Raw genomic sequence first — 21644 nt, forward strand, 5'->3', positions numbered from 1 at the left:
AAAAAAAAACATTGCTATGACATACAGTATTTGGACGTACAACAATTTCAAGATTTTACCATTTTATGTATATTTATATAGGCAGAAACATATTTTTGTTTTTATTTTATTTCTTATTCTTTTACATATTCAGTTTATAGTACAGCTGAAATGTTTGCATCCACAATAAGGGTTGCAGATGCATTACAAGTAAGTTTCTGACATGCGGATTATGTTTAAAAAAACAATGATAATCATGACACTTCCTAAATCACGAAACAACTTGGACTGTCATATTACCACCTAAACCCCCAGAGACCCACTTCAAGACATCATAAGCAGTAAAAGATAGGTTGACAGTGCTCTTACTTTTACAGAATATGCCAGGGAGATAGTGACAGCAAGAGGTAATCCTTCTGGTACTGCCACAACCAGCACAGTCACACCAATGATGAAAAACTTCACAAAGTACTGAATGTAGATGGGCGTGCACTCGGCCGTCCACTCGCGTCCCTGCACGCCGAAGGTATCGATGACGAAATAAAGGATGAGAATGATGACGGTCACAGCGGACATAATGAGACCTGCCAGAGAACAGAAACCGTTTTAAAACCAGTATGGACAGGGGATGTAAAGCATACCGACTTCTTGCTAGTCATAACAGCCGTGGGCTTGTACGCTTCACCTGATTGTGATTTGATTGTGAGGGTAGCTGTAGGAAATACAATAATTTGTTTGTTTTTTTTTAAATATGCTCATTTTCCAGCTTCCCTAGAGTTAAACATTTGATGTTTACTGTTTTGGAATCCATTCAGCTAATCTCCGGGTCTGGCGGTACCACTTTTAGCATAGCTTAGAATAATTCATTAAATCTCATTAGAAAAGTTTTGATATTTTAAACGCAATGATATTTCGCTTCGCAGCACCTGAAAATAGTCCCCTGGTATTGAAAGTAACCAAGGGGACTATTTTCGTGCCGTGCGTAATATTACTACGCCTGCTGCAGCCATGTTACAGCAGCAAAGTCATTGATTATTACGCCGGAATAAGAGTATAGTTCCTAGCCATGTCGGCCTAGAAAACCGCAACTTTAATTTTCCGTCAGTCTTCGTGCACGATGTAACTACAGAGGAGTCAAGTTTTAAATAGGAAAAATGTTGAAACTCTTTGGCTATTTGGTATTTTTGAGCGCGACGCTAATGGTCTAATAAGATTCAATGGATTATGCTAAGCTATGCTAAAAGTGGTACCGCCAGACCTGAAGATCAGCTGAATTGATTCCAAAACGATAAAAATCAAATGTTTAACTCTGGGGGTGCTGAAAAATGAGCATATTTTCAAAAAAAGTGGAGTGTCCCTTTAAATCAGTAAACAAACTAAACTAGTTTACAGGGAAGAGGTCTTTATGCAACAACTGTGCTGCCGTACATAACCCAAATGGTATAATAATGTGCTAAATACATTTTTGTGCCAAATGTATCATCACCAGCAAAATACAGTACATTTTAAATATATGCATATTGGCCAGCGTTACTCTCAATAATAATGTTTGTGATGTGTGTACTATGTAAAATATTCTCATTTCAAATTGTGCATAAATCATTTGGAAACATTGGAATGCAACACGTTAGACCAATTGTAGCTTATTAGATACAGTTACGTAAGGTATCCTAACCTGCTTTTCCAATCTGAACTGCCAGCCTGGTCAGCTTGCCCTGCAGGACCGACTTCTCCCTCTTGGGGACATTGACCTTCTTTTTCTGCTTCTCTTCCTTCTCCTCCTTTTCTTCACACTCTGCTCCTTCCTCGCTCTTCAGCGGTTGGATCTCAAGGGCAATGCCATCTTGGGTCTTAGCTGTGGAGGTTGATTTCAGGAGTGGTTATGGGGACAAGGGAGGAGCATGCCAAGAAAGGATGGAGGGAGATGAGAGGGTGGGGAAAGGGGAAGGAGAGAATGGGCAGTTGATTAAAAGCTAGAGGGCAAGTCATACAATATGGGTTTCTAGAAAATTATACAGGTTACCCATAGCAAAGCAAAAACTCAGTATTGTTAGTAGACTTTGCTTGAGTTAATTTGGGCTGGTGAGGAAAAAATGTTAAATTCACTAAGCCATTTCCCAGCAGTGTTAAAGTATGCACGCTAAATTTTAAGTAGGTTCCAAGCAGCACAAAAGACATTTCAACGTGACTGTACATTTATAGATCGTGTACTTTTGTCAGGGAGCAGAAAGGTACTCGGGTACCATTATGAAAAAAAAAGACAAATTATGTTGTGCAAGTTTAACACCAAAACATGTTTACACTTTAAAGGACAAGTTCGGTATTTCACACCCAAAGCCCCGTTTTAAGACCCTCCATGATGAAATAGAACGGTTTTGACTGAAATTTTGACATATGATGCTGGCCCGAGAATTTTCATGTGTTTCCTTTATCACATCCCACCTCTATAATGGCTCTATAGGTGCACAGGAACAATCCCTCCCAAAATGCACCAAACCCTCGCCCACAAAGACGCGAAACCCACCGAGCGGTCAGGGGCGCCCACCGACACGCTCACACAAAAATCGCCGCAAAAGACGCACTACAACAGGTTTTGTCCAACTCCATTGATTTGTATTAGATGTGCTGTGAGGTACGGTATTAATCCGCGCCGGGAACTTTATATTCTTGCAATTGGCATCGGCGGATTATCGCCACCAACTGGGCTGGAGTGTCTATTATTCAAGCTCTCAGCGGAAGAATATACAGGTGTGAGGCGTTTGGAAAAATAGGTCCACAAGTTTACAACGAATGCTAAAACAGCTGTTGGAAAGCATCTTTTGCAGCAATTTTTGTGTGAGCACATCAGTGAACACCCCTGACCACTTGGTGAGTTTCACTTCTTTGTAAACGAAAGTTTAATGCATTTTAGGAAGGATTGTTCCAGTGCACCTATACAGCCATTATAGAGGTGGGAGGTGAAACGACAAACACTCGAAAATTCTCGGGGCAGCCGCATATGTCGAAATTTCAGTCAAAACCGTTCTATTTTACCATTAACAATCTGAAAACAGGGCTTTAAGTGTAAAATACCGAACTTGTTCTTTAACTTCAGGGCTTGGCCATTGTTTTATCAATTCAAATTAACTTCAAATTGGCGATTAATTTCTCCAAGTTTTCATTGCTGTCCAAGTGTGGTATTCTTACCTAAATCAATTCACTTTCTCTGGCACAATATTGATATGGTACTAATCAAATGTAAACAAATTAAACTGGAAAATAAATAAAAATGACATCATCAGGAAAAACAGCAGCTAGTTAATAAAAAAAAATCTTATTTTAACATCAGTAACTTTGATCGTTTTAATTCAATTACGCAACAGGCAGGGATAAAACAACATATTACGTTACCCAATATCCAACTGAAATAGAACCTTAATGGAGTCAAGGATCCAATTCAGCCACTTTGCCACATTGATCCCTTACCCCAGTTCCCATTAAGTCTCCATTTTAAAAGATACTGAGAGGCCAAGATGTTTTCATTTTACAGTAAGCCTATGAATCATCTCAAACATGCACTCATGACGGCTCAAACTTGCACTGGAGAACACTGAGGTGATGTGTGACGTTTGGGTGAATATATATACTGTATTCTCTAAATGTCAATAGACACAGTCCAAAAGCCTACCTGACCACCACCAGTCACAATAAACAACTGACCAGATAAAACAACCACACATGTATTAGAGATCGATGGACGGACTGACCATCTGACTGACAACACAAACAGAGGCACGCACGACAAACAGTAGAGGCAAGTGATTTACAGACAACTCGACAACAAAAAAGCAATCCAAACAGGCACCATGAAGAAAACAAGGACCAAGAGGAAGACGATCAGAAGGGATCAGAGAGATATTGGTTTATTTTTCTGCTCCCGAATGAGAGTGCGGCACCAGAGAAACAGGGTAAAGGTGAAAGAAAAGGTCAATTTTGACAACGAGAAGAGTGTACAAGACAGCATGAGATCCTGAGCCACACCCTAGAAAGAAGCAACAGTGAAGAAAACAAAGAGCTAAAGAAACAACAAACGGACAACAACGACAATCCACAGCCGGTCCATTCTGCAAGGGTGCAACTCCCACAAAAGCCACGCCCCTAAGCATTACATTAATATCACAAACCTCTTTCTAGACACGCCTCTTCTATGACACTACAAACACACATATGGATTGTTTGGAGAAATGGCTCTCTTTACAAAAGCTACAGTATTAAGACACGGGGACGACTTCGTATTCAAGTACTGATAACAGCTTATGTAAGTGTATGTGTGCCTGTGATCAAGGGCAAAGGGAAGGAGATCTGTGCAGACGATAAAAGAGCGATTTCTGTGTGGAGCAGATGCTCAGACCCTGAGCGCTATGGGGGTGAGGTTGTGAAGGGTCACACTCTGAAACACGGTACAAATGACCCAGCCAAGCATTTTTGAAAAAAAGAGCCCTTTAAATATCATGTTAGTGGAAAGATAAGTCTCATTCCATTAACTAAATTGTTAATTTGAGTCTATCAAATAGTCAATTTGACATTGCAACAGTTTCATTCTTTCCTGTTTGGTTTTAGACAGAGCACCATAGCCAATAACAGTGCTAATAAGATCACTGGAGAACTTTATGCATCGGTTCATATTTTGTCTGAATCCATTTTAAACAACAACATAGATTTTGCTGAAAATGGCAAAAAAACAAAACAATGCAATTCAATTGAAAATTAAAAAACGAAATGAACCGTTAACCACTGATAATCATTTAAATCTATTGACAGACTTGATAACAAAGAGGAGTTGTGGACATGTAAAGTCTTCTGGCTGCTTAGTGCCGTTTTTAGCAGGTGAGAGTTGCACCCTTTCATAGGTAAAGCGAGGCGAAAAGCTTCCCCGGGCTCAGCAGTAAGGGGTAAGCGACAGCGTGAAAGACAGAGAGAGAAAGTGAGCGAGCGATTTAGTGGGACTGACACGAGACTCCGAGACTTGCCGCTGAATGGGGAGGGGGGAGAAGGGAGAGGGAGTGGGTAAGGTTACCTTTGTTGCGATTTTCGGGGGGTCCTTGTTTTTTACCTGTTTAGAACGAGAGAGAGAGGGCGGAGGGCTGATATAGCATGGCTCAAATTAAACCAAACCAAAGACAAGAAAATAAAACAAAAAACAACCAAAGATTAAGAACTATTTAAGTAACATTACATCCCACGAGCACATGTGCGATCTGAGATGTCATTTATAGAGAAACACATAGGGGATCTTTATGCACGGCACACTAACGGCTCGGTCATTGTTTTTGACTGTGGCATACAGCTGACAAACCTTTTAAAATAGGAACTTATATGACATGTTAATGTCAATGCCTACGATTAGTTTTGTTTTGCCCTTTTATGTTCATTTTCATCAACAAATCGGTCTGTCAACAGAAAGATTAATCCTTAAAAGGAGAAATGAAAAATGAAGCAATTAAAGGTGCAGTGTGTAAATTTGAAAAGTTTTATTTTGACAGCAATGCAATGTAATATAAATAACTATGTTTTCAGTGGTGTAAAAGACCTTATATAATGAACTGTATTGTTTTTATTACCTTAGAATAAGCTGCTGTTATCTACATACACTGTGGGTCCCCTTACATGGAAGCCGCCATTTTTACGCCATTATGTTTCTACAGTAGCCTTAAACAGACAAACTGTTATACAGAGCACGTTTGCCACTACGTTGTTTCAGACGATGACATGTTTGTCCTGTGACAGCTACTGAAGCTTCTCTATGTGCTTCAAAAGGAAGCAAATTCACCACTAGATGCCGCTAAAATTTACACACTGCACCTTTAAGTCTAATAAAAATTGTCTGAAAAGTCACAAAGATGAGTCAAAATATTTAAACAATTCACAAAAGCTTTTGAGGTGTGACATTGCCTATGACTTTAGGCCATGACAGAACAGAGCGTCAAACAGTTAGGCTTGACCGACTGCTGATTTAGACCAATCAGAGAGGTACCGGTGACAGCAGTGGCTGGTTGCATAAATGGTTTAGACTAGTCTTAAAATTTTGTTCTTCAAAACTGATCATAATGTAGACTGATCTCATTAAGATTTTTCAGATTTTTTTGCAACTGGCCCCAGTTGTTGTCAGGTAAATATTTGACACCCTTTGTGTAATAGGAAAGCCAGTCACAGATTGTGCATACAGAAGGGACATATTGACTTTGTAACTGATGAAGAAAACAACGGGACGGCAATGATTGCGTTATCCTGACTGCTCATCATCAATCATCCTTTATTATTGTGTGTGGTGCGTGGAGTTCACAAACTGTTTGTATTTCTGAATACAAAATCAGCCTGATATTGTTTTTTCTTAATAATTGCCAATTAGGAACGAGGAGCTTGAGCCAAAAGAAAAACAAGATTATCAATTTTAAAAACAAAAACTTTGAAGATTGACTGTAATTGCCCTTCGGAGTCAATTTCCTACTGTTGTGAATTTGTCTCAACTGATGCACTGTGACTATTCCCTTAAACAGTTTTTGAATTTAAACCTTGCCAGAGGAATTCAGAGTAGCAGACACTTATGGCAAGAGAGAAACTGTCCAGCAAATCTCTTAAATGGCTCTTACCTCCGGCTGATGGTTGGTGAACCTTGCAACTAATGAGTTAGGCTGGTTTACTCAGAGAGGATATTATCGAATGGAGCATGCAAGACTCTCACCTTTCTTCACCTTCTTCTCCTCATCCTCACTGCTAGCGCCCAAGAGGGTGAAAATGATTCCAGTTTGAGAATTCAGGCCGACAGCAGTGACCACCATTCTGCCAGATCCCTCCATCACGTGAGTCCCAGAACAAAGCAAAAGAAACACAACCATACAATTGGACATCAGTAGTTGTTAGCAATATTTAACCTGTGCTATTACTAATGGTGCATTTTTGTTGCGATACAACAAAAACTTGATAATTTAAAGCTACAATTTGTAACTTTTCCCCTTTATAATGTCATTTGTTTAAAGGGTAAAGTTGCAGGTTGCTTTACATTTACATTACAGCATTTAGCATGCTTTACATTTACATATTTATATTTATTTATTTATTAATTATTCAAAACTATCTATTATATCTATGGCTATATTCATGGCAAGAACCGGTTAATCTCTATGCAAGCTGGGGAATGACAATTTGAGGCATTTTCAATTCATCTAACCTGCCTTTGAACTGTGGGAGGAAGATCTTTACGTGAGCTGAAATCAAATGTGACCCTGGACCACAAAACCAGTCGTAAGGGTCAATTTCTTGAAATTGAGATTTAAACATCATCCAAAAGCTAAATAAATAAACTTTCCATTGATGTATGGTTTGTAAAAAAAATTTAATATTGAGAAAATCGCATTTAAATTTCGAAGTTCAAAAGAAGCTCTTATGGCATCGCACATTAGTGATGCGCGGGTCAAGGTTTTTTCCAACCTGCGGGTCCCACTTTTATGAAATATTTGGCTCACCCCTTCACAACTGTAAAATTGTAAAACAACTGAAATGTTTAAAAAAACATTTGTGAATGAAAATTTATTTCAGCCTAAAAGTGCTTGGAAACAGCCATTAGATTACATCGCCCTGTCTGAGCCGATGGTGTAGTGGACCGCGCTCTGACATATGGTGCAAACGCACTTTCGGCGACCCAAGTTTGAATCCCGGCTTGAGGTCCTTTGCCGATCCTATACCCCTCTCTCCACCCTCTACTTTCCTGTCGTCTCTCAAATCTACTGTCTATCAATAAAGGCAAAAATGGCCCAAAAAAATTATATATAAAAAAAATTACATCGCCCTGTAAACTGGGAACAATATACGCTTACGAAACATAGAAACCAGCATGGTCATATAAATTTAGAGACAGGATAATAATGATAAACATTTTCAACATTTACAAAGCAGCGTTTGTATTATCTATTCATATATTCCTGACCTTAATTTCTCCCGCAACTCGTCTTTCATCTTCACTTTTACTTCTCAGTTTGTTTTGTTGTTGTGGCTGGCAGTGCGAGCTGCTTGGCGTGTTCGCGTTACGTGAGGCCAAAGGTTTGGAGATATCATGTTACGTTGCGCATGTTACGTTGCTACGTAGGCCTACATAATTTAACCTTATTAAAGAACCTAATCAAATATGAAAATATATGTTCCCAAATATTTAATATAGGCTACAGGGAATTGCACGCAACATACATGTTTTTTTAATTTGTTTTTAAAAACCCGCCCCAACCTGTCCTGCAATAAAGTGACAATTTCTTTACCCCGGGTTATTGAAAAGGTTTGTTTTATCGCTCTCTATTGGCTTACCGCTATACATATAAACCAAACTTGAATGGGAAATCCCCAATGAGCGGGTAGGAGCAGGTAGCAACAAGATCAAGTTTGTAGGCGAGTTTCTGGCCAATTGTGTTTGTGATTTTGCTGCATTCACTCACAAAAATAAAGTTTTGATATATTTACAGTAAGAAATTGACTAAATATTTCATGGAACATGATCTTTACATAATATACGAATGATTTTTTGACAAAAATCGAAAATTTTGACCCATGCAATGTATTTTTTGGCTTTTTCTACAAATATACCTGTGTGACTTACAACTGGTTTTGTGGTTCAGGGTCATAAATGACGTCCCTAACAATTTAATATAGCTTAACTTTTACAATTTTATAAAAACAAAAAATGTAAACATTGTTAATTCTTGTTAAGTATCAACATTCATAGCTAAATAGCGACATCTCTAGGTATTAGTCTGCCTCGAGTTGACAACTCTCTATCAAAATAATTTTATAAGGATTGTGATCTAATGATTTAACAAAACCAGAAACAACGGTTCAGAGTCTTACTTGTGAAAAGTAATTCCCAGAGATTCGTTTTAAGGGGTGTGACGGTTTGTACACCCCTTTTACCTCCAGTTGCTATGAGATTAATGAAATAGTTGCCACCACTAATATGGCGGCGATGTTGACCCACGATCAAGTCTAGTTATTTCTTTAATGTCTATGCTCTTTGCTTTCACAGTGCGATTGTCCCGTTTTTTTCCCCACTGTGTCCGATACTAAAAATCAGTGTAACATACTTTGCAAAAAGCGTGGGAATTGCCGATGTTGATTCGCTGTAAGAAATTACATTTCTCGGTCCAGCTGTTGTTAAATTTGCAGCTATATATATATATATATATTTTTTTTTTCACAGTAGCACCACCTGAGCTTTCTAATGCCCCGTTTAATCAACAGCGCAACTTAGTTGTAGGTTGCCAGGTTGCGGTCAAAAATGGGTTTAAATTTGAATGATGTGTTTATTGTGTGAGTTGGATGCGTTTCATACAAGATCTGGCAACTGGACAACCTTGGAATAATATAATATATTTATGTGATTCTTCATATAATGAGGTAGGGTCATTTAAATTACGGGAGTTTTCCGGGAGAAATAACAAAACAGAGGGGGTGGGAGATAGGTGTCAAATACGTGACACTCCCGGGAAAAACAGGAGTGTTGAAACGTATGTGTACATGGCAGTTTAAACTTATATATCATTATAAGCCTACTGTAGTGAATCAGGGTATTGTATTAAAACTACCTTAAACACTGATTTTTGATTATTTTCTAACAAAAACAATTATAAGCAATTAAGCAAACATATATAATGGGTCCATTGCATGCTGAAAAAAACTATACTTAACGAAGTCATGAAATCATTAAATGGAGATACGCATACCAGACAACCTGCTGACCCCTTAAAAGCAAATGGTATGCAGATCTGGTTCTTAAATCGGATTGGACAAATGGTGTTACATGACTGCTGACACACTAAAGATGAGAACACTGAGACACTTGATTGTTATGCATTACTTCGCCACAGTAACCGCTGAAACAACACTATGACATTTTTCCTCAGCCGACATGTCACACATAAGTAACCACGTGCCAAGTCATTCTCTATCACAGCCTGTTACTCCATTAACATCTCAATCACAACACAAGCCATCATTATTAGTTACAATGTAACATTTTTAGAAGAGTAGAGGAGGATTGAGCAAATTATTTAACTAGCAGATTTTCAAGGTGTGTTTTTAAAAAAAAAGGCATACTTCAGATTAAGGCAGATTACCGAGAGAACAAGCAAAGTGTCTGGGGATAAAACAATATGCATCTGTTCAACCAGTTGACTTCCTAAATTTATTGTATTTGTCTTTTAAAGCAGCAGACTGAGGACACTGTTTATCAGCATGAAGGACCCCAAACACAAACAGACAACAGCTGCTGAAATATTTCAGCAACAAATAAATAAAAGTAAATAAAAGATACAGAATTATATTATTATTATTATTATACAGGGTTCCCACACCTTAGTTAACTTCAAATTCAAGGACATTTCAAGGACTTTCCAGGTGCAAATCCCCCTCAAAAGGGGTTTTCACACTGCGCTTAACCCTGGGTTATCTTCATTCTAAACCCTGCTTTTAACCCTGGGTCAAGGAGCGCTTCACACCTGCAACCCGAAAGCGGTGCCAGCACCGCTTTTCACCCAGGGTTATGAAACCCTGCTCTGGAGCAGGGTTAGCACCGCATTTGTGGTGTTAACCCTGCATTGTGGTGCCAAACGCATGCAGTGTGAAACGAAGCAGGGTTAGAATGTTATGATTCGAATTAAACACAGTTGAAGTAGCTAATCAAGGCTTGATAATTACAGACAGGTGTGTTGAAACTGGGTTGGAGACTCCTGACCCAGGGTTTAGGAATGCACAGTGTGAAACGTCAAATTATGAATACCCAGGGTTATCTCTTAACCCCTGGTTAAGTTTGAACAATGTGAAACATGAAAAAAATAACCCAGGATTCCGTTAACCCTGGGTTTAGAATAACCCAGGGTTAACAATTTCAGGTGTGAAAAGCCCTAAATTCAAGGACTACATGTGGGGACACATTTCGAGTTACATCGTGTTACCTTTTAAGATACATTGTTACAGTTCCTTTTAGAGGGAACTCGCGCTACGTCACTGCGGTGACACTTTGGGGACGCCTCCAGGGGTAAGTGCGTCTGAATGTGTATATCAAATTCAACCAATAATGAGGCTTAACGACAAAGACAGGGTGACGCGAGAGCCAGAAAGTATATCGCTATCTGAAATATTGCCAAAGACGGCGTTACAGGGACGCAGAAAGTATGGCAAGGAAGACGCAGCGTCTCATTCCCTTCTCAGGGAACAACAGTTACATACGTAACCAGAGACGTTTTCGTGTGTCAAACATGTATGAATCAACATTCACATACAGAAGATATAAGCATTTAAAGCGAACAATTTAGCATGTGTGCTTAAAAAGTCTAGAATTTTTATGATATTATCCTACACTAGACAGGGAATAATATGGATTTTTCCCAGAAAACGTCTTGCATAAAATAGATTCAAGCACTTTCAATGAACAGTATCTATGCATGTATATTTTCAAAAACTTCCCAGGGCCTTGAATTTTTTTCAGATTCACAAACTTTCAAGAATTTTAAGGACACGTGGTAACCCTGATTATTTTACATTGACATTTAACTTTATTATAAAATAGTGTTTAATTGGCACTTAATAGTGTTGTTTAATTAGCATGTTTTTGTGTTTTGCTTTGGTACCAAAATTGGTACAGAAAACCATGAAATTTTACTGGTATCGATACAATGTTGCTACTGTGACATCCCTATTTACTACTGCTTGTGTTATTGAGTCACTAAAAACAAGAGAAAATCTGTTCAGGGATCTCTAGGAGTACAACTTTATTTGCTCACCTCTAGGCTTCAAGAAATCTTTGTATAACACATGTATAATAGGAGACTTAGTGCAGTTTGAAGGGTAAAAACAAGCAAAACAAACACGCCGTCTTACCAGAAAGTAGCATGGGGTCCTTCTCCAGAGATTTGCGGACATGATCAGACTCCCCAGTCAGAGCGCTTTCATCAATTTTCAGGTCATTACCCTGGATCAAGATACCATCAGCTGGGAGAAGGTCACCTGATGAAACCGAACAGGGTGGTGAGTGATTGCTTAGTGCACATGGATGGGTTTAACAAGAGAAGAAGAGCTACAGAGAAAGACTTTTAGCAATTCAGCAAGAGAAAAGGAGCAGAGGCTGCTTTGGCGATCATGATGACAGATCTCTCATGTGGCTGTTGGACCCCCACGCATCGCCCACGTTGCAGGCATCATGAGCATCAGTACAATGACTCACGCAAGCCGGTAAGCGTGAGTCATGAGCCATGTTTTGTGTCTAAAGAAGACCAACAGTCACATATGATCTGTCACAACCGCTGGAGAACTCACCTAGCAACACGCCTCTCAGGATTAAAGAAAAGGCAAAAGGTTCGGGGGGAAACCAATGTTTTATAAATACCTAAAGATCACTGAATACAGTGACCGCAATACAGGAAATGACTTCAATGTTGCACATGCACAGAATATGCTTTGGTGTAAATCTGCCCCAAGAAGAGAAATCAACGGGTACATTAAGTTTATTGTTGATGTGGACTCTTACCATATTTGATTTGTGCGATGTCACCTACAACAATTTCAGCCACAGGTATCTGGATGACCTGTCCTTTGCGAATGACCGTGAACTTCTGTTCCTGCTCAATGCGGCTCTGCAGCCCACGAAATTGTTTCTCCTTGCTCCAGTCGTTGAACGCGGTCACCAGCACCACAATGATTACAGAAAACAAGATGGCAGCACCTTCGATCCAGCCTGCTTGAGCTTCACCCTCATCCTCAGCACCACCAGCTGCTTCTCCACAGCCTGGAATCACATAAACACAGAGAGGAAATCAATCTAAACACCCTTTACATGCCCAAAATATCCAAAATCTGCATCTCAACAATCCAAGCTAAATAGAAACCATTAAAGATGTTCATTTAAACTTTAGAGACCATTAGGAAATGGGGCAATATCAACAGCAGCTGCACGCTTATGTTTTGATGGCGTCTCTTCTTCAGAAAGACTTTCTCTTGCCAGATCACAAATTTACACTTCATTGACCTAATTTCCTTCTGGAGAATTGGATGACAGTCTAAGGTCAGCCTTGTGGTTTCAGCCATATGGAGAATAGGAAGAAGCCAAATTCTGATTTTCCGGCACTCAAATTGGATCTTTTGAACAACAATCCCAAATGGGGCTGTAATTAAAACTTAAGACGCCAAAAATGTTGAGCAACTTACAAAAATCTGGATCAAAACAAAACAACATCACACTGGTCCCTGAACAATAAAAGCCTGGAGCTCTTTAAAAGCTTTAATGATTGTTTCTTTGGTTTCGAGATATGGAAGTCTAACAATAATAATGTTCAAACAGATTGAAAAATTTGTTAAAGGCAGCACTCACTGTCGTGGCCTTCCCCTGACGGGTGGTAGAAAGACAGGCAGAGGGAAATAAGAGCTGCCACCTCCAGAATAATAAGGGTGACGTCCTGGAGGGCTTCCCACACTAGCTGAAGAAAGGTCTTGGACTTCTTTGGGGGGATGAAGTTCTGACCAAACGCTGCATGGCGTTTTTCCAAATCAGTAGGGTTACCAGAGAGTCCTGCAAAAGGTACAAAAAAGACATTAAAGGTCAGAATCGGAAATATGCATAACAGCTGATATTGCCATTGTACAGACATCTCTGAATGCAAATCAATGAAATTCTGTAGTGATATATTACACCTTTTTATGTATGTATTTAAATTTATTTTTGATTTATTGTTCAGTTGATCTGTTGTATAAACGCCTGCAGCCAATTCACACTCCTACTCGAGTGATAATGCATTATAGAGTGCCGCAGGGATGATGTATTTTTGTAAGCTAACCCGGAAGATAGTGGGATACTGGTTCCCTTGCAAAAAAGCCCATAAATCTTTTCCACAGACTTTGGATTATTGCAAAAAATAAGCTGTGTTTAATGTTTATGACACAACTTTTATTAATTTTGAAGGCCAAATTCTGCTTTTTATATTTCTAGTAAACACATTTACACTTAAATAAGAGTTGTATTGATCTGTGAAGATTAACTTGGATAAAACATGTAACAGTGTCCCGCTAACTCACAGGTTGTCCAAAAAAAAAAAAAATATATATATATATATATATATAGACCATCATGCTACCATTAGATGTGTTGTTTTTGCAAAGTTATAGTGATCATATATAATTGTTTCTCAGTCTATTTATTAGAATACAACCAGAAAGTACAGGAAATGTGTATGTAGTATTAAAAACAGAATAAAATTATAAGCTGAAGTGTCAAGTTTTAGGGTAAACTCCCCTTCCACTTGAGCAATAGCAGGCAGCTGCAGGATCTCTTAAACCTAAATTAAATTAAATCCTAATTTTTAATTCTATTTGAATGACTTCAGGACTTCAGTCTCCTCAAAAAAGCTCAAGATGCATTTCGTGCCAAGAGAGGTCACACTAAATACTGACTGATGTCTGAAGAAGACATTTAGTTCTGAAAATTGTTTTGATTTTAATTTTGTGTACATATTCCTGTATTTTCGGTTTCTATCTTAAAAATAAATAAATATGGATGGACATTAAAACTTCGCTAAGACAACAAAGCTGGTAATGGTGGCCTAAGACTTTTGCACAGTACTGTATATATAACACACACGCGCACACACACGTTAGCAAAATCGCTGACTGCCGTGTATACACCTGCCTGACAAGATGCCTGACACTACATGTACCACCTTATTTGTGGCTCATTTGCATTCTAGATCAAAGTGGTTGCAGACAAATAAGTTGTATCGATAAAAGGGACATTGTCATTTGCTTTTCTGCATGCACAATTCAAAACAACCATTACAAAAAAGCCAGCCAGACTGATAGCACACCCTGCTTCATTTAATACGAGAACAATTGAGCCTGCCTGCATGGAACCAACGAATCTTAAAACCAACATGCTATGTCAACCTTCATTTAGGCATGAGTTTGCTTTTGCGATGGGCGTTGTTGGAACAGTAATCAGACACCTTCAGAAGGTTATTATTTTAAGTACACGCACAATAAAAGCAGTCAGATATTCCTGCATTTCAGGTGGATTATCATGGATGTGTGTCAAGCTTTATATGAGCGTCGAAACAATTCATCAGTGTTGAGAGCAGGAGTGCTTGTAGCCGATAAGCCCAGAATATTGAATGAGTTTTAGACTTTGATGTAATCAACCAGAAACTAGTACGAGGGGGATTGGGAGGGTTTAGGCAAAATAGGAAATGTCTTTAACTGGATTTCGCACGGAAACCATTTTGAAACAAGTTAGTCATTTTTCACTTTTAGTATCTGGCCGTTATTAACTCATTCCTCGCCAGCCTTTATCAAAACAGTTGCCCGCCAGCATTTTTTTGTGATCATCACAAAAGTTTCACATATTGCCTTGCAGGAAAGAAAATCTATAAATATATAAACATACAATATATTAAAAATGAAAAAACAGACCCTCTGCTTTTAAACAATCAAACAAACAAACAAACAAACAAACAAACAAAACTTGGAAAAGGTTTCATCCTATCTTCATTTGTTATTTTTATAACCTCTTAAAGGTGGAGTCCACGATGTTTGAAAAACGCTTTGGAAAAGGAGACGGGCCGACTACCAAAACACACTTATAGCCAATCAGCAGTAAGGAGCGTGTCTACTAACCGACATCCTTGCCGGGTTTGCGTATGTGTGGGGCGGGTCTAACCGAAGGTCCAGATTCTATTGGGGTAGGGGCGTGTTTGTTTAGGTGATTTCAAATATCAACATTGGCTTTCAAACATCGTGGACTCCGCCTTTAACTATGGCTAAATTTCTTCAAAAATAAAAAATTTAAAGTAAAAAGTTGAAAAAAAAATTGCATTTTTTTAAAGGACTTGTTAGAAATCAGATTCAGAACGATAATCAAAACATACACAGAGTTTATAATGTTGTGGGATTAGCTGATGCTTTAGTTTTTTATAAGTTGGGTAAGAGCGCCACCTAGTGGATAATAGCGGAATTATAGATTACGGTAAAAACTCGGCAGGTAAATGTCATTGGCAGGGAAACGTTTTCTGTTAATTGACAAAATAATTCGTCAATGGCAGGGAAAGAGTTAATAGGCCCAGAGGCCTGCACCTATTGTTTTCTTTAAGATTTTTTTTATGTTTTCAGGGAGTTTTGGGGGCTTTAACATGGTCAAAAAGTCTTGAAACTTGGCACAAACGTCAGAGTCGTCGGGCATTAGGACCTGCAAAGGCTGGCACACGGGTGTGGCAGGGGGGCTCTGTAGCGCCCTCTGTAATGAAAAAAAAATCTTGGTTCACAGATTGTGCATACCGTATTTTTCGGTCTATAAGCTGCGTTTTTTTTCATAACTTGGCTGGTGCTGCGTCTTGTAGTCAGGTGCGCCTTGTAAGTCAGAATGAATTAATTTAGACATTTATGAGGCAAGAGACAACATTACCGCCTACAGCCGCGAAAGTCCGCCATATGCTGCTATTTATTTATGTAATTCAATGGATCTGTAATGTGGAATGAAGAGTATGCGAACTTCACGCTAGTTGGCTTGTTTGGTTAATTTAGCCTATTCAACCTTCCAGGTAAGTTCTGTATGCTATAGTTTATCGTTTAAATAACTGATAATATCACTTTAACGTACAGACATCTATTCAACCTACTGTTCTGTCTGCTATTGTTTAGTTGAATAATTTGCCTTTCCAGATAAAATGTCTGTTCTTCGGCTTGGATTTTGTCAAATAATTTTCTAAATAAACGTGACGTATAGTCCACTGTGACTTATTAATGTTATTTCGTTTTAATGACGCATTTTTGAATGATACGACTTATACTCCGGTGCGGCTTATAGTCTGGAAAGTACGGTACATGTATGCATGTACAGTTTTGTGCAATAGTCTTAGGCCACCACCATACTTGTTGTTTGAGAAGTTTTAATGTCCACCCATATTTATTTTTCAGCCTATTTTATTAAGATACAAACCAAAAATACAGGAAATATGTACAAAAAAAGAAATAAATTTTTAGGACTAAATGTCTTGTTTAGGCATTGTCGTGTTTAGTGTGACCTCTCTTAGCACTAAACACATCTTGAGCGTTTTTAGCAGAATGAAGTAAAAAAATTCTTTAAAATTAGAAATTAGGATTTAATTTTATTTAGGTTAAAGAGATCCTGCAGTTTCCTGCTACAGCTCAAGTGGAAGCGGAGTTTACCCTAAAAACTTCACATCAGTTTACATTTTTATACAGTTTTTAATAGTATATACACATTTCCTGTGTTTTCTGGATGTATTCTATTAAAGAGACTGAGAAATAATTATATATGATCATTATAACATTGCAAAAACAATCTAATTTTGGCATGGCGGCCTAAGACTTTTGCACAGTACTGTATGTGCATAGATCTGCACAGGTTTGCACATATCTGCGTAGTGCAAAGGTTTTCTGCTTTCCGGACCCTCTAAGTAAAAAAAAGTGTCTTGCCAAGTAACAAACTACAGACAGATCAGATATGATAAGGTGATCTCAACAGCAGGCTTTAAAAAAAGACACATTTTCAAAGCAGAAACATCCCGTCTGTATTGCTTAATATATTATGAAAGCGAGGAATCGGTAGAGGCAAGAACAGTGTGTGCGCAATCCTCCTCAAAAGATCCAGGCTGTGTCAACTGACCAGCCTGTTCATGATCAACACTGCAGCAAGATCTCAAGGGGGAAAGAGATGAAAAAGGTTGCAGCTGAGATTTTAGATAAGAGCCAGAATATAGATACAATAAGAGTCTGACTTTGTGGAGGACAAAGCATATTGACTTATTCATTACAGCTGCTGTTTCTACAATTTGCATCACTGGTGCAAAACCCCTCCACAGGATTAACAATGAAAGAGAAACTGACATTTATCATCAGATGAACAGAGCAATGTTTTGACAGTGCAACAGTGTTTAAGAAACTTAAAAATGGATTTTTCCAGAAAAGTTGACTTCTAGCTCACATCATTATATTAAAAAATAATCCACGTAGCAACTTCAATAAATGCTGCGTTTATAAGACAGGCCTCAACACAAATAATTTTTTATACTGGCCCGGTCAGGCCAGTGGTTCTGGTTTTCACTTGCCCTGCCAAAATTTTCACTGGCCCCAATAAAAAAATGTCAGTGTGACATAATTAAAAATAATAATTCAAAAGTCAAATATAATTGTATACATATACAACAGACATGTTCCAACGAAAAAAGCCTCCCAACTTTTCTGCTTTACCTGTAAACTGACAGCAAACTGCATTGTTTCTTTCGCCGTGTTTACCCAAGTAAATGTCTGCTTCCAAGATGTTAAATAATATGCATTGATGCAAACATATTTTAGTGACTGAGGGTGAAGCACTGGCTCGATCGGGCAAGTGAAAATACTTTTTACTGGCCCAAACGTCTTTCACGCTTGCCCCGGGCAACCGGGCAGTCCTTTATGTTGAGCCCTGTAAGACAAAGTCAAAGTCTAGCTTTCTAGATTTTCTGAGAGTAAATCAGAAAAATAGTTAGGAATCATATTAAGCCGAAGTAGAGTAAATTTTTTACATGTATGCGAGGGTCCGCGTACAGTGCGTGTGATGCAATTTCCGTCATCAGAAGAGTACACGCGTATTCAACGCTCACCGGCAAATTTTTTGAAACCCCGCGTACATTGTATGCATAGGCGGCACATGCGCCTACAGGAGAATGTAATATGTAGCTTAGCAGATCCACTGCATTTTGTCACAATGCGCATGCATCAAATGTCTATGTACACATCTAAGTCCAATAAACTATACTTTGCAAAGCTGTACGTTCGAATGTGGCGTACATTTGGGCTTTATAATGTCTTTCATCTCTCGCTGTCTCACTTTGTCTTTTTTTGTTGTTCACTTTGGATCAGGGGTTGGCATTCCTGGTCCTGAAGGACCACTATCCTGCAAAGTTTAGCTCCAACCCTAATCAAACACTCGTGAAAAACTCTTATCAAAGGTTCCTAGATGACTTGAAAATGGCATTCAGGTGTTTTGATTAGGGTTGGAGCTAAACTTTGCAGGATAGTGGCCCTCCAGGACCAGGAATGCCCACCCCTGCTCTGGATTGTTGCGGGGTCAATCATGAACAGGCTAGTCAGTTGAAACAACAGTCTGGATCTTTTGAAAAGCAATGCACACACACAGTTCTCGCCAATACGGATTCCTCTGTTTTATAATATATTTAGCAATACAGACAGGATGTGGCTGCTTTGAAAGTGTGTCTTTTGCGACAGCCTGCTGTTGAAACCGCTCATTCATATCTGATCTGTCTGCAGTTTGTGAATTTAGGGCTACATATGTCTGTTATGAATCAGGTTTAGCCACTCATGTTTAATGCTTAGTCATTTGGCTCATAATCTGGCTGACATAAAACACGTGCTTGCAGAATTCCACCAAATTGGAGCTCATCATCCCATCATTCATAAATTACTTTATACCCCTATGTGTTTTCATTTTGAAATATGCCTTTATTTACTGAAAAAAAGTAGGATTTACCATTTCTCCCAAAAAGCAACACAGAAAATGCAAAACTCTTTGCATTGATTCTGTCTGAGACGTCTCATAAACACCAAACAATTCTTTATTACTGGGGCAGCATTCGGTAATCAAGAAACCCCTTTGTTTGCCCTCCACTATAAACAAGCTGAAGGTCAAAATTGATTTTCCAGAGATTGTACCTCTCTTTATTTCTCCTCATCTATTTATCTCTCGGTGCACTAACGGTCCATTCCAGGCTGGCCGGTGAGTGATTTGTATATGTGTCGACATTTACGAGATTGAAAATTAGGGCAAAAGCATTCTGGCCCTCCCTGTGGAATATCAAATGGAAATGCCGTTACTAAGCATTTCAAAGGCATTTGAAATCATCCTGAGTTCCTCATTTTGGCTAAATGTTGTTTTTCATACCCACTTTCTCAGCAATAGCTCTATATCAACTGAATACATAAATGTCCTCTTGTTCAGTAACAAAACAGTACGGCAGGTGTATTCCCACAAATCATCTGACTCACAAAAGCACCACTTTTAACAAGAACGGCATCCGGCCCTGTCGAAAACAATGCTTTCAAGTTGGAAACGAGGAGCCGGTCATGCAAATCAGGTAAACAACCGTTCTGTCTGGCCTGAGGAAAGCTCAGGTCTTAGACAACAGTGGAATGGATAAAACAATGTGAATGTCCATCTTAATAACAAGAAGGCCTCCGTTCAGAAGATCATCACATAGAGGCACCCAAATATTATTCATTCGTTTATTTGCGAGATGCTAAGAGGAGCTGACTGCCTCCAGACAACTGCAGTCACATCTATGGCTGGGAGACTGTTGCCGGGGGGCTGGTGTCAAGGTGATGGAAGCTAGGGCTTTGAAATAGGATGCAGAGAGGTGACGGTTGTGATGGCAATGGAGCAGATCATTAATAGGGCCGCAGAGCTCAGCAGGGCCAGACTGACAACCAAGCACAACAGGCTGCATTTCAGCTTGACACGCAAGTAACTTCACAAAACAGAAACAAAAGACACAGACTGAAGAAAATACAGGGCAGACTTTTGTGTAAAATAGATTTACTTTTATACATCTTGACCTGCTATATCCTGAATGGTCTTGCAATTAGTACAACATTGTAATAAATCAATAAACAAATTGACTTGCTGCCCTTGAAGGGAGCTCGAAAACCGAGTATTCGCCTATGTACAAGTCAACATGTTACTGAACAGTGCTGGCTAGTGCTGTGTTCAAAATATCGATACGACGATACATCGTCATGGACGCCTGACGATGCGCGCATCGATACAGCACCTTCCGTATCGATTCGGATGCACTTTTGAAAGTAACGTGATGAATTGCTGTTGATCCGTGACCCATATGGAAAGGACGCATCTGTCCCGTGGAGTACGTAGAGTTAAAGGTAGCGGGGTATACTTTCACTTTGCGTGTCTGTCTCACTGATGCACATGTCTGCATAGTGAGCCGCGTACTCGCGCTCTCTCTCTCTCGCGCGCATTAAAGTCAATGAGATCAGCATGAAAGCGCAGATATCTTAGCTACTGCAAGGGCTTTATTAGCCACGCTCTGGACTGATACCAATACTGGTATCGGCCTCGATACCACATTTTCTAAAGTACTCGTACTCGTTAAAAGTCCCCCGATACCAGAAATCGATACCACGGTCTGAGAAATGTCTATGTTTAAGCCGCGTGTAAGGGGTTAATGTCTTGTGTTGTCCAAAGAGGCAGAGTTTACAACAAACTGAAAAAAATACTTGAGTTGCACTGTCACTGTTTCATTTTTTTATAATTATTTATCTGTAATGTGGTGCATACAACATGCTTTTCATTTTAAATAAATGGTCTTAATTCCAAACTAGTCCCTTGTTTTTTTGTTAAATTATATGACGAAAGCTGTTACCTGTAAATTTATATCATGTTTTTTATTAAGTACTCGGTATCGGTATCAGCAAGTACTGAAATGCAAGTACTCGTATTCCAAAAAAGTGGTATCGGTGCATCCCTAGTATCTGTCAAACGCAAGTGTCATTGAAACCCTTTAGACGCATGTGCAGCAGGCACTTATTTTGAAAAGACGCATGATGCACAATGTTCACATGACATGCCGAAAAAG

At 39.0% G+C, this 21644-nt stretch overlaps 1 protein-coding gene across 5 annotated transcripts in view; it reads right to left on the reverse strand.

Moving 5' to 3' along the window:
- Positions 1-21644, reverse strand: part of atp2b4 (ATPase plasma membrane Ca2+ transporting 4) — a 103914-nt gene that overhangs the window by 34389 nt on the left and 47881 nt on the right. For 3 of the 5 annotated variants that reach the window (XM_073876018.1, XM_073876019.1, XM_073876020.1), the window contains exons 3-9: positions 13364-13561; positions 12524-12781; positions 11877-12003; positions 6701-6825; positions 5036-5071; positions 1655-1834; positions 349-563 (exon numbers count right to left, since the gene is read on the reverse strand). In XM_073876018.1, the coding sequence (XP_073732119.1) occupies positions 349-563; positions 1655-1834; positions 5036-5071; positions 6701-6825; positions 11877-12003; positions 12524-12781; positions 13364-13561 (1139 nt within the window). The remainder of the gene's footprint in view (positions 1-348; positions 564-1654; positions 1835-5035; positions 5072-6700; positions 6826-11876; positions 12004-12523; positions 12782-13363; positions 13562-21644) is intronic. The other 2 variants (XM_073876021.1, XM_073876022.1) reach the window with 1 other exon arrangement.

This window comes from Misgurnus anguillicaudatus, chromosome 14 (genome assembly GCF_027580225.2).
Source record: "Misgurnus anguillicaudatus chromosome 14, ASM2758022v2, whole genome shotgun sequence".
NCBI classification, from domain to species: Eukaryota; Metazoa; Chordata; class Actinopteri; order Cypriniformes; family Cobitidae; genus Misgurnus; species Misgurnus anguillicaudatus.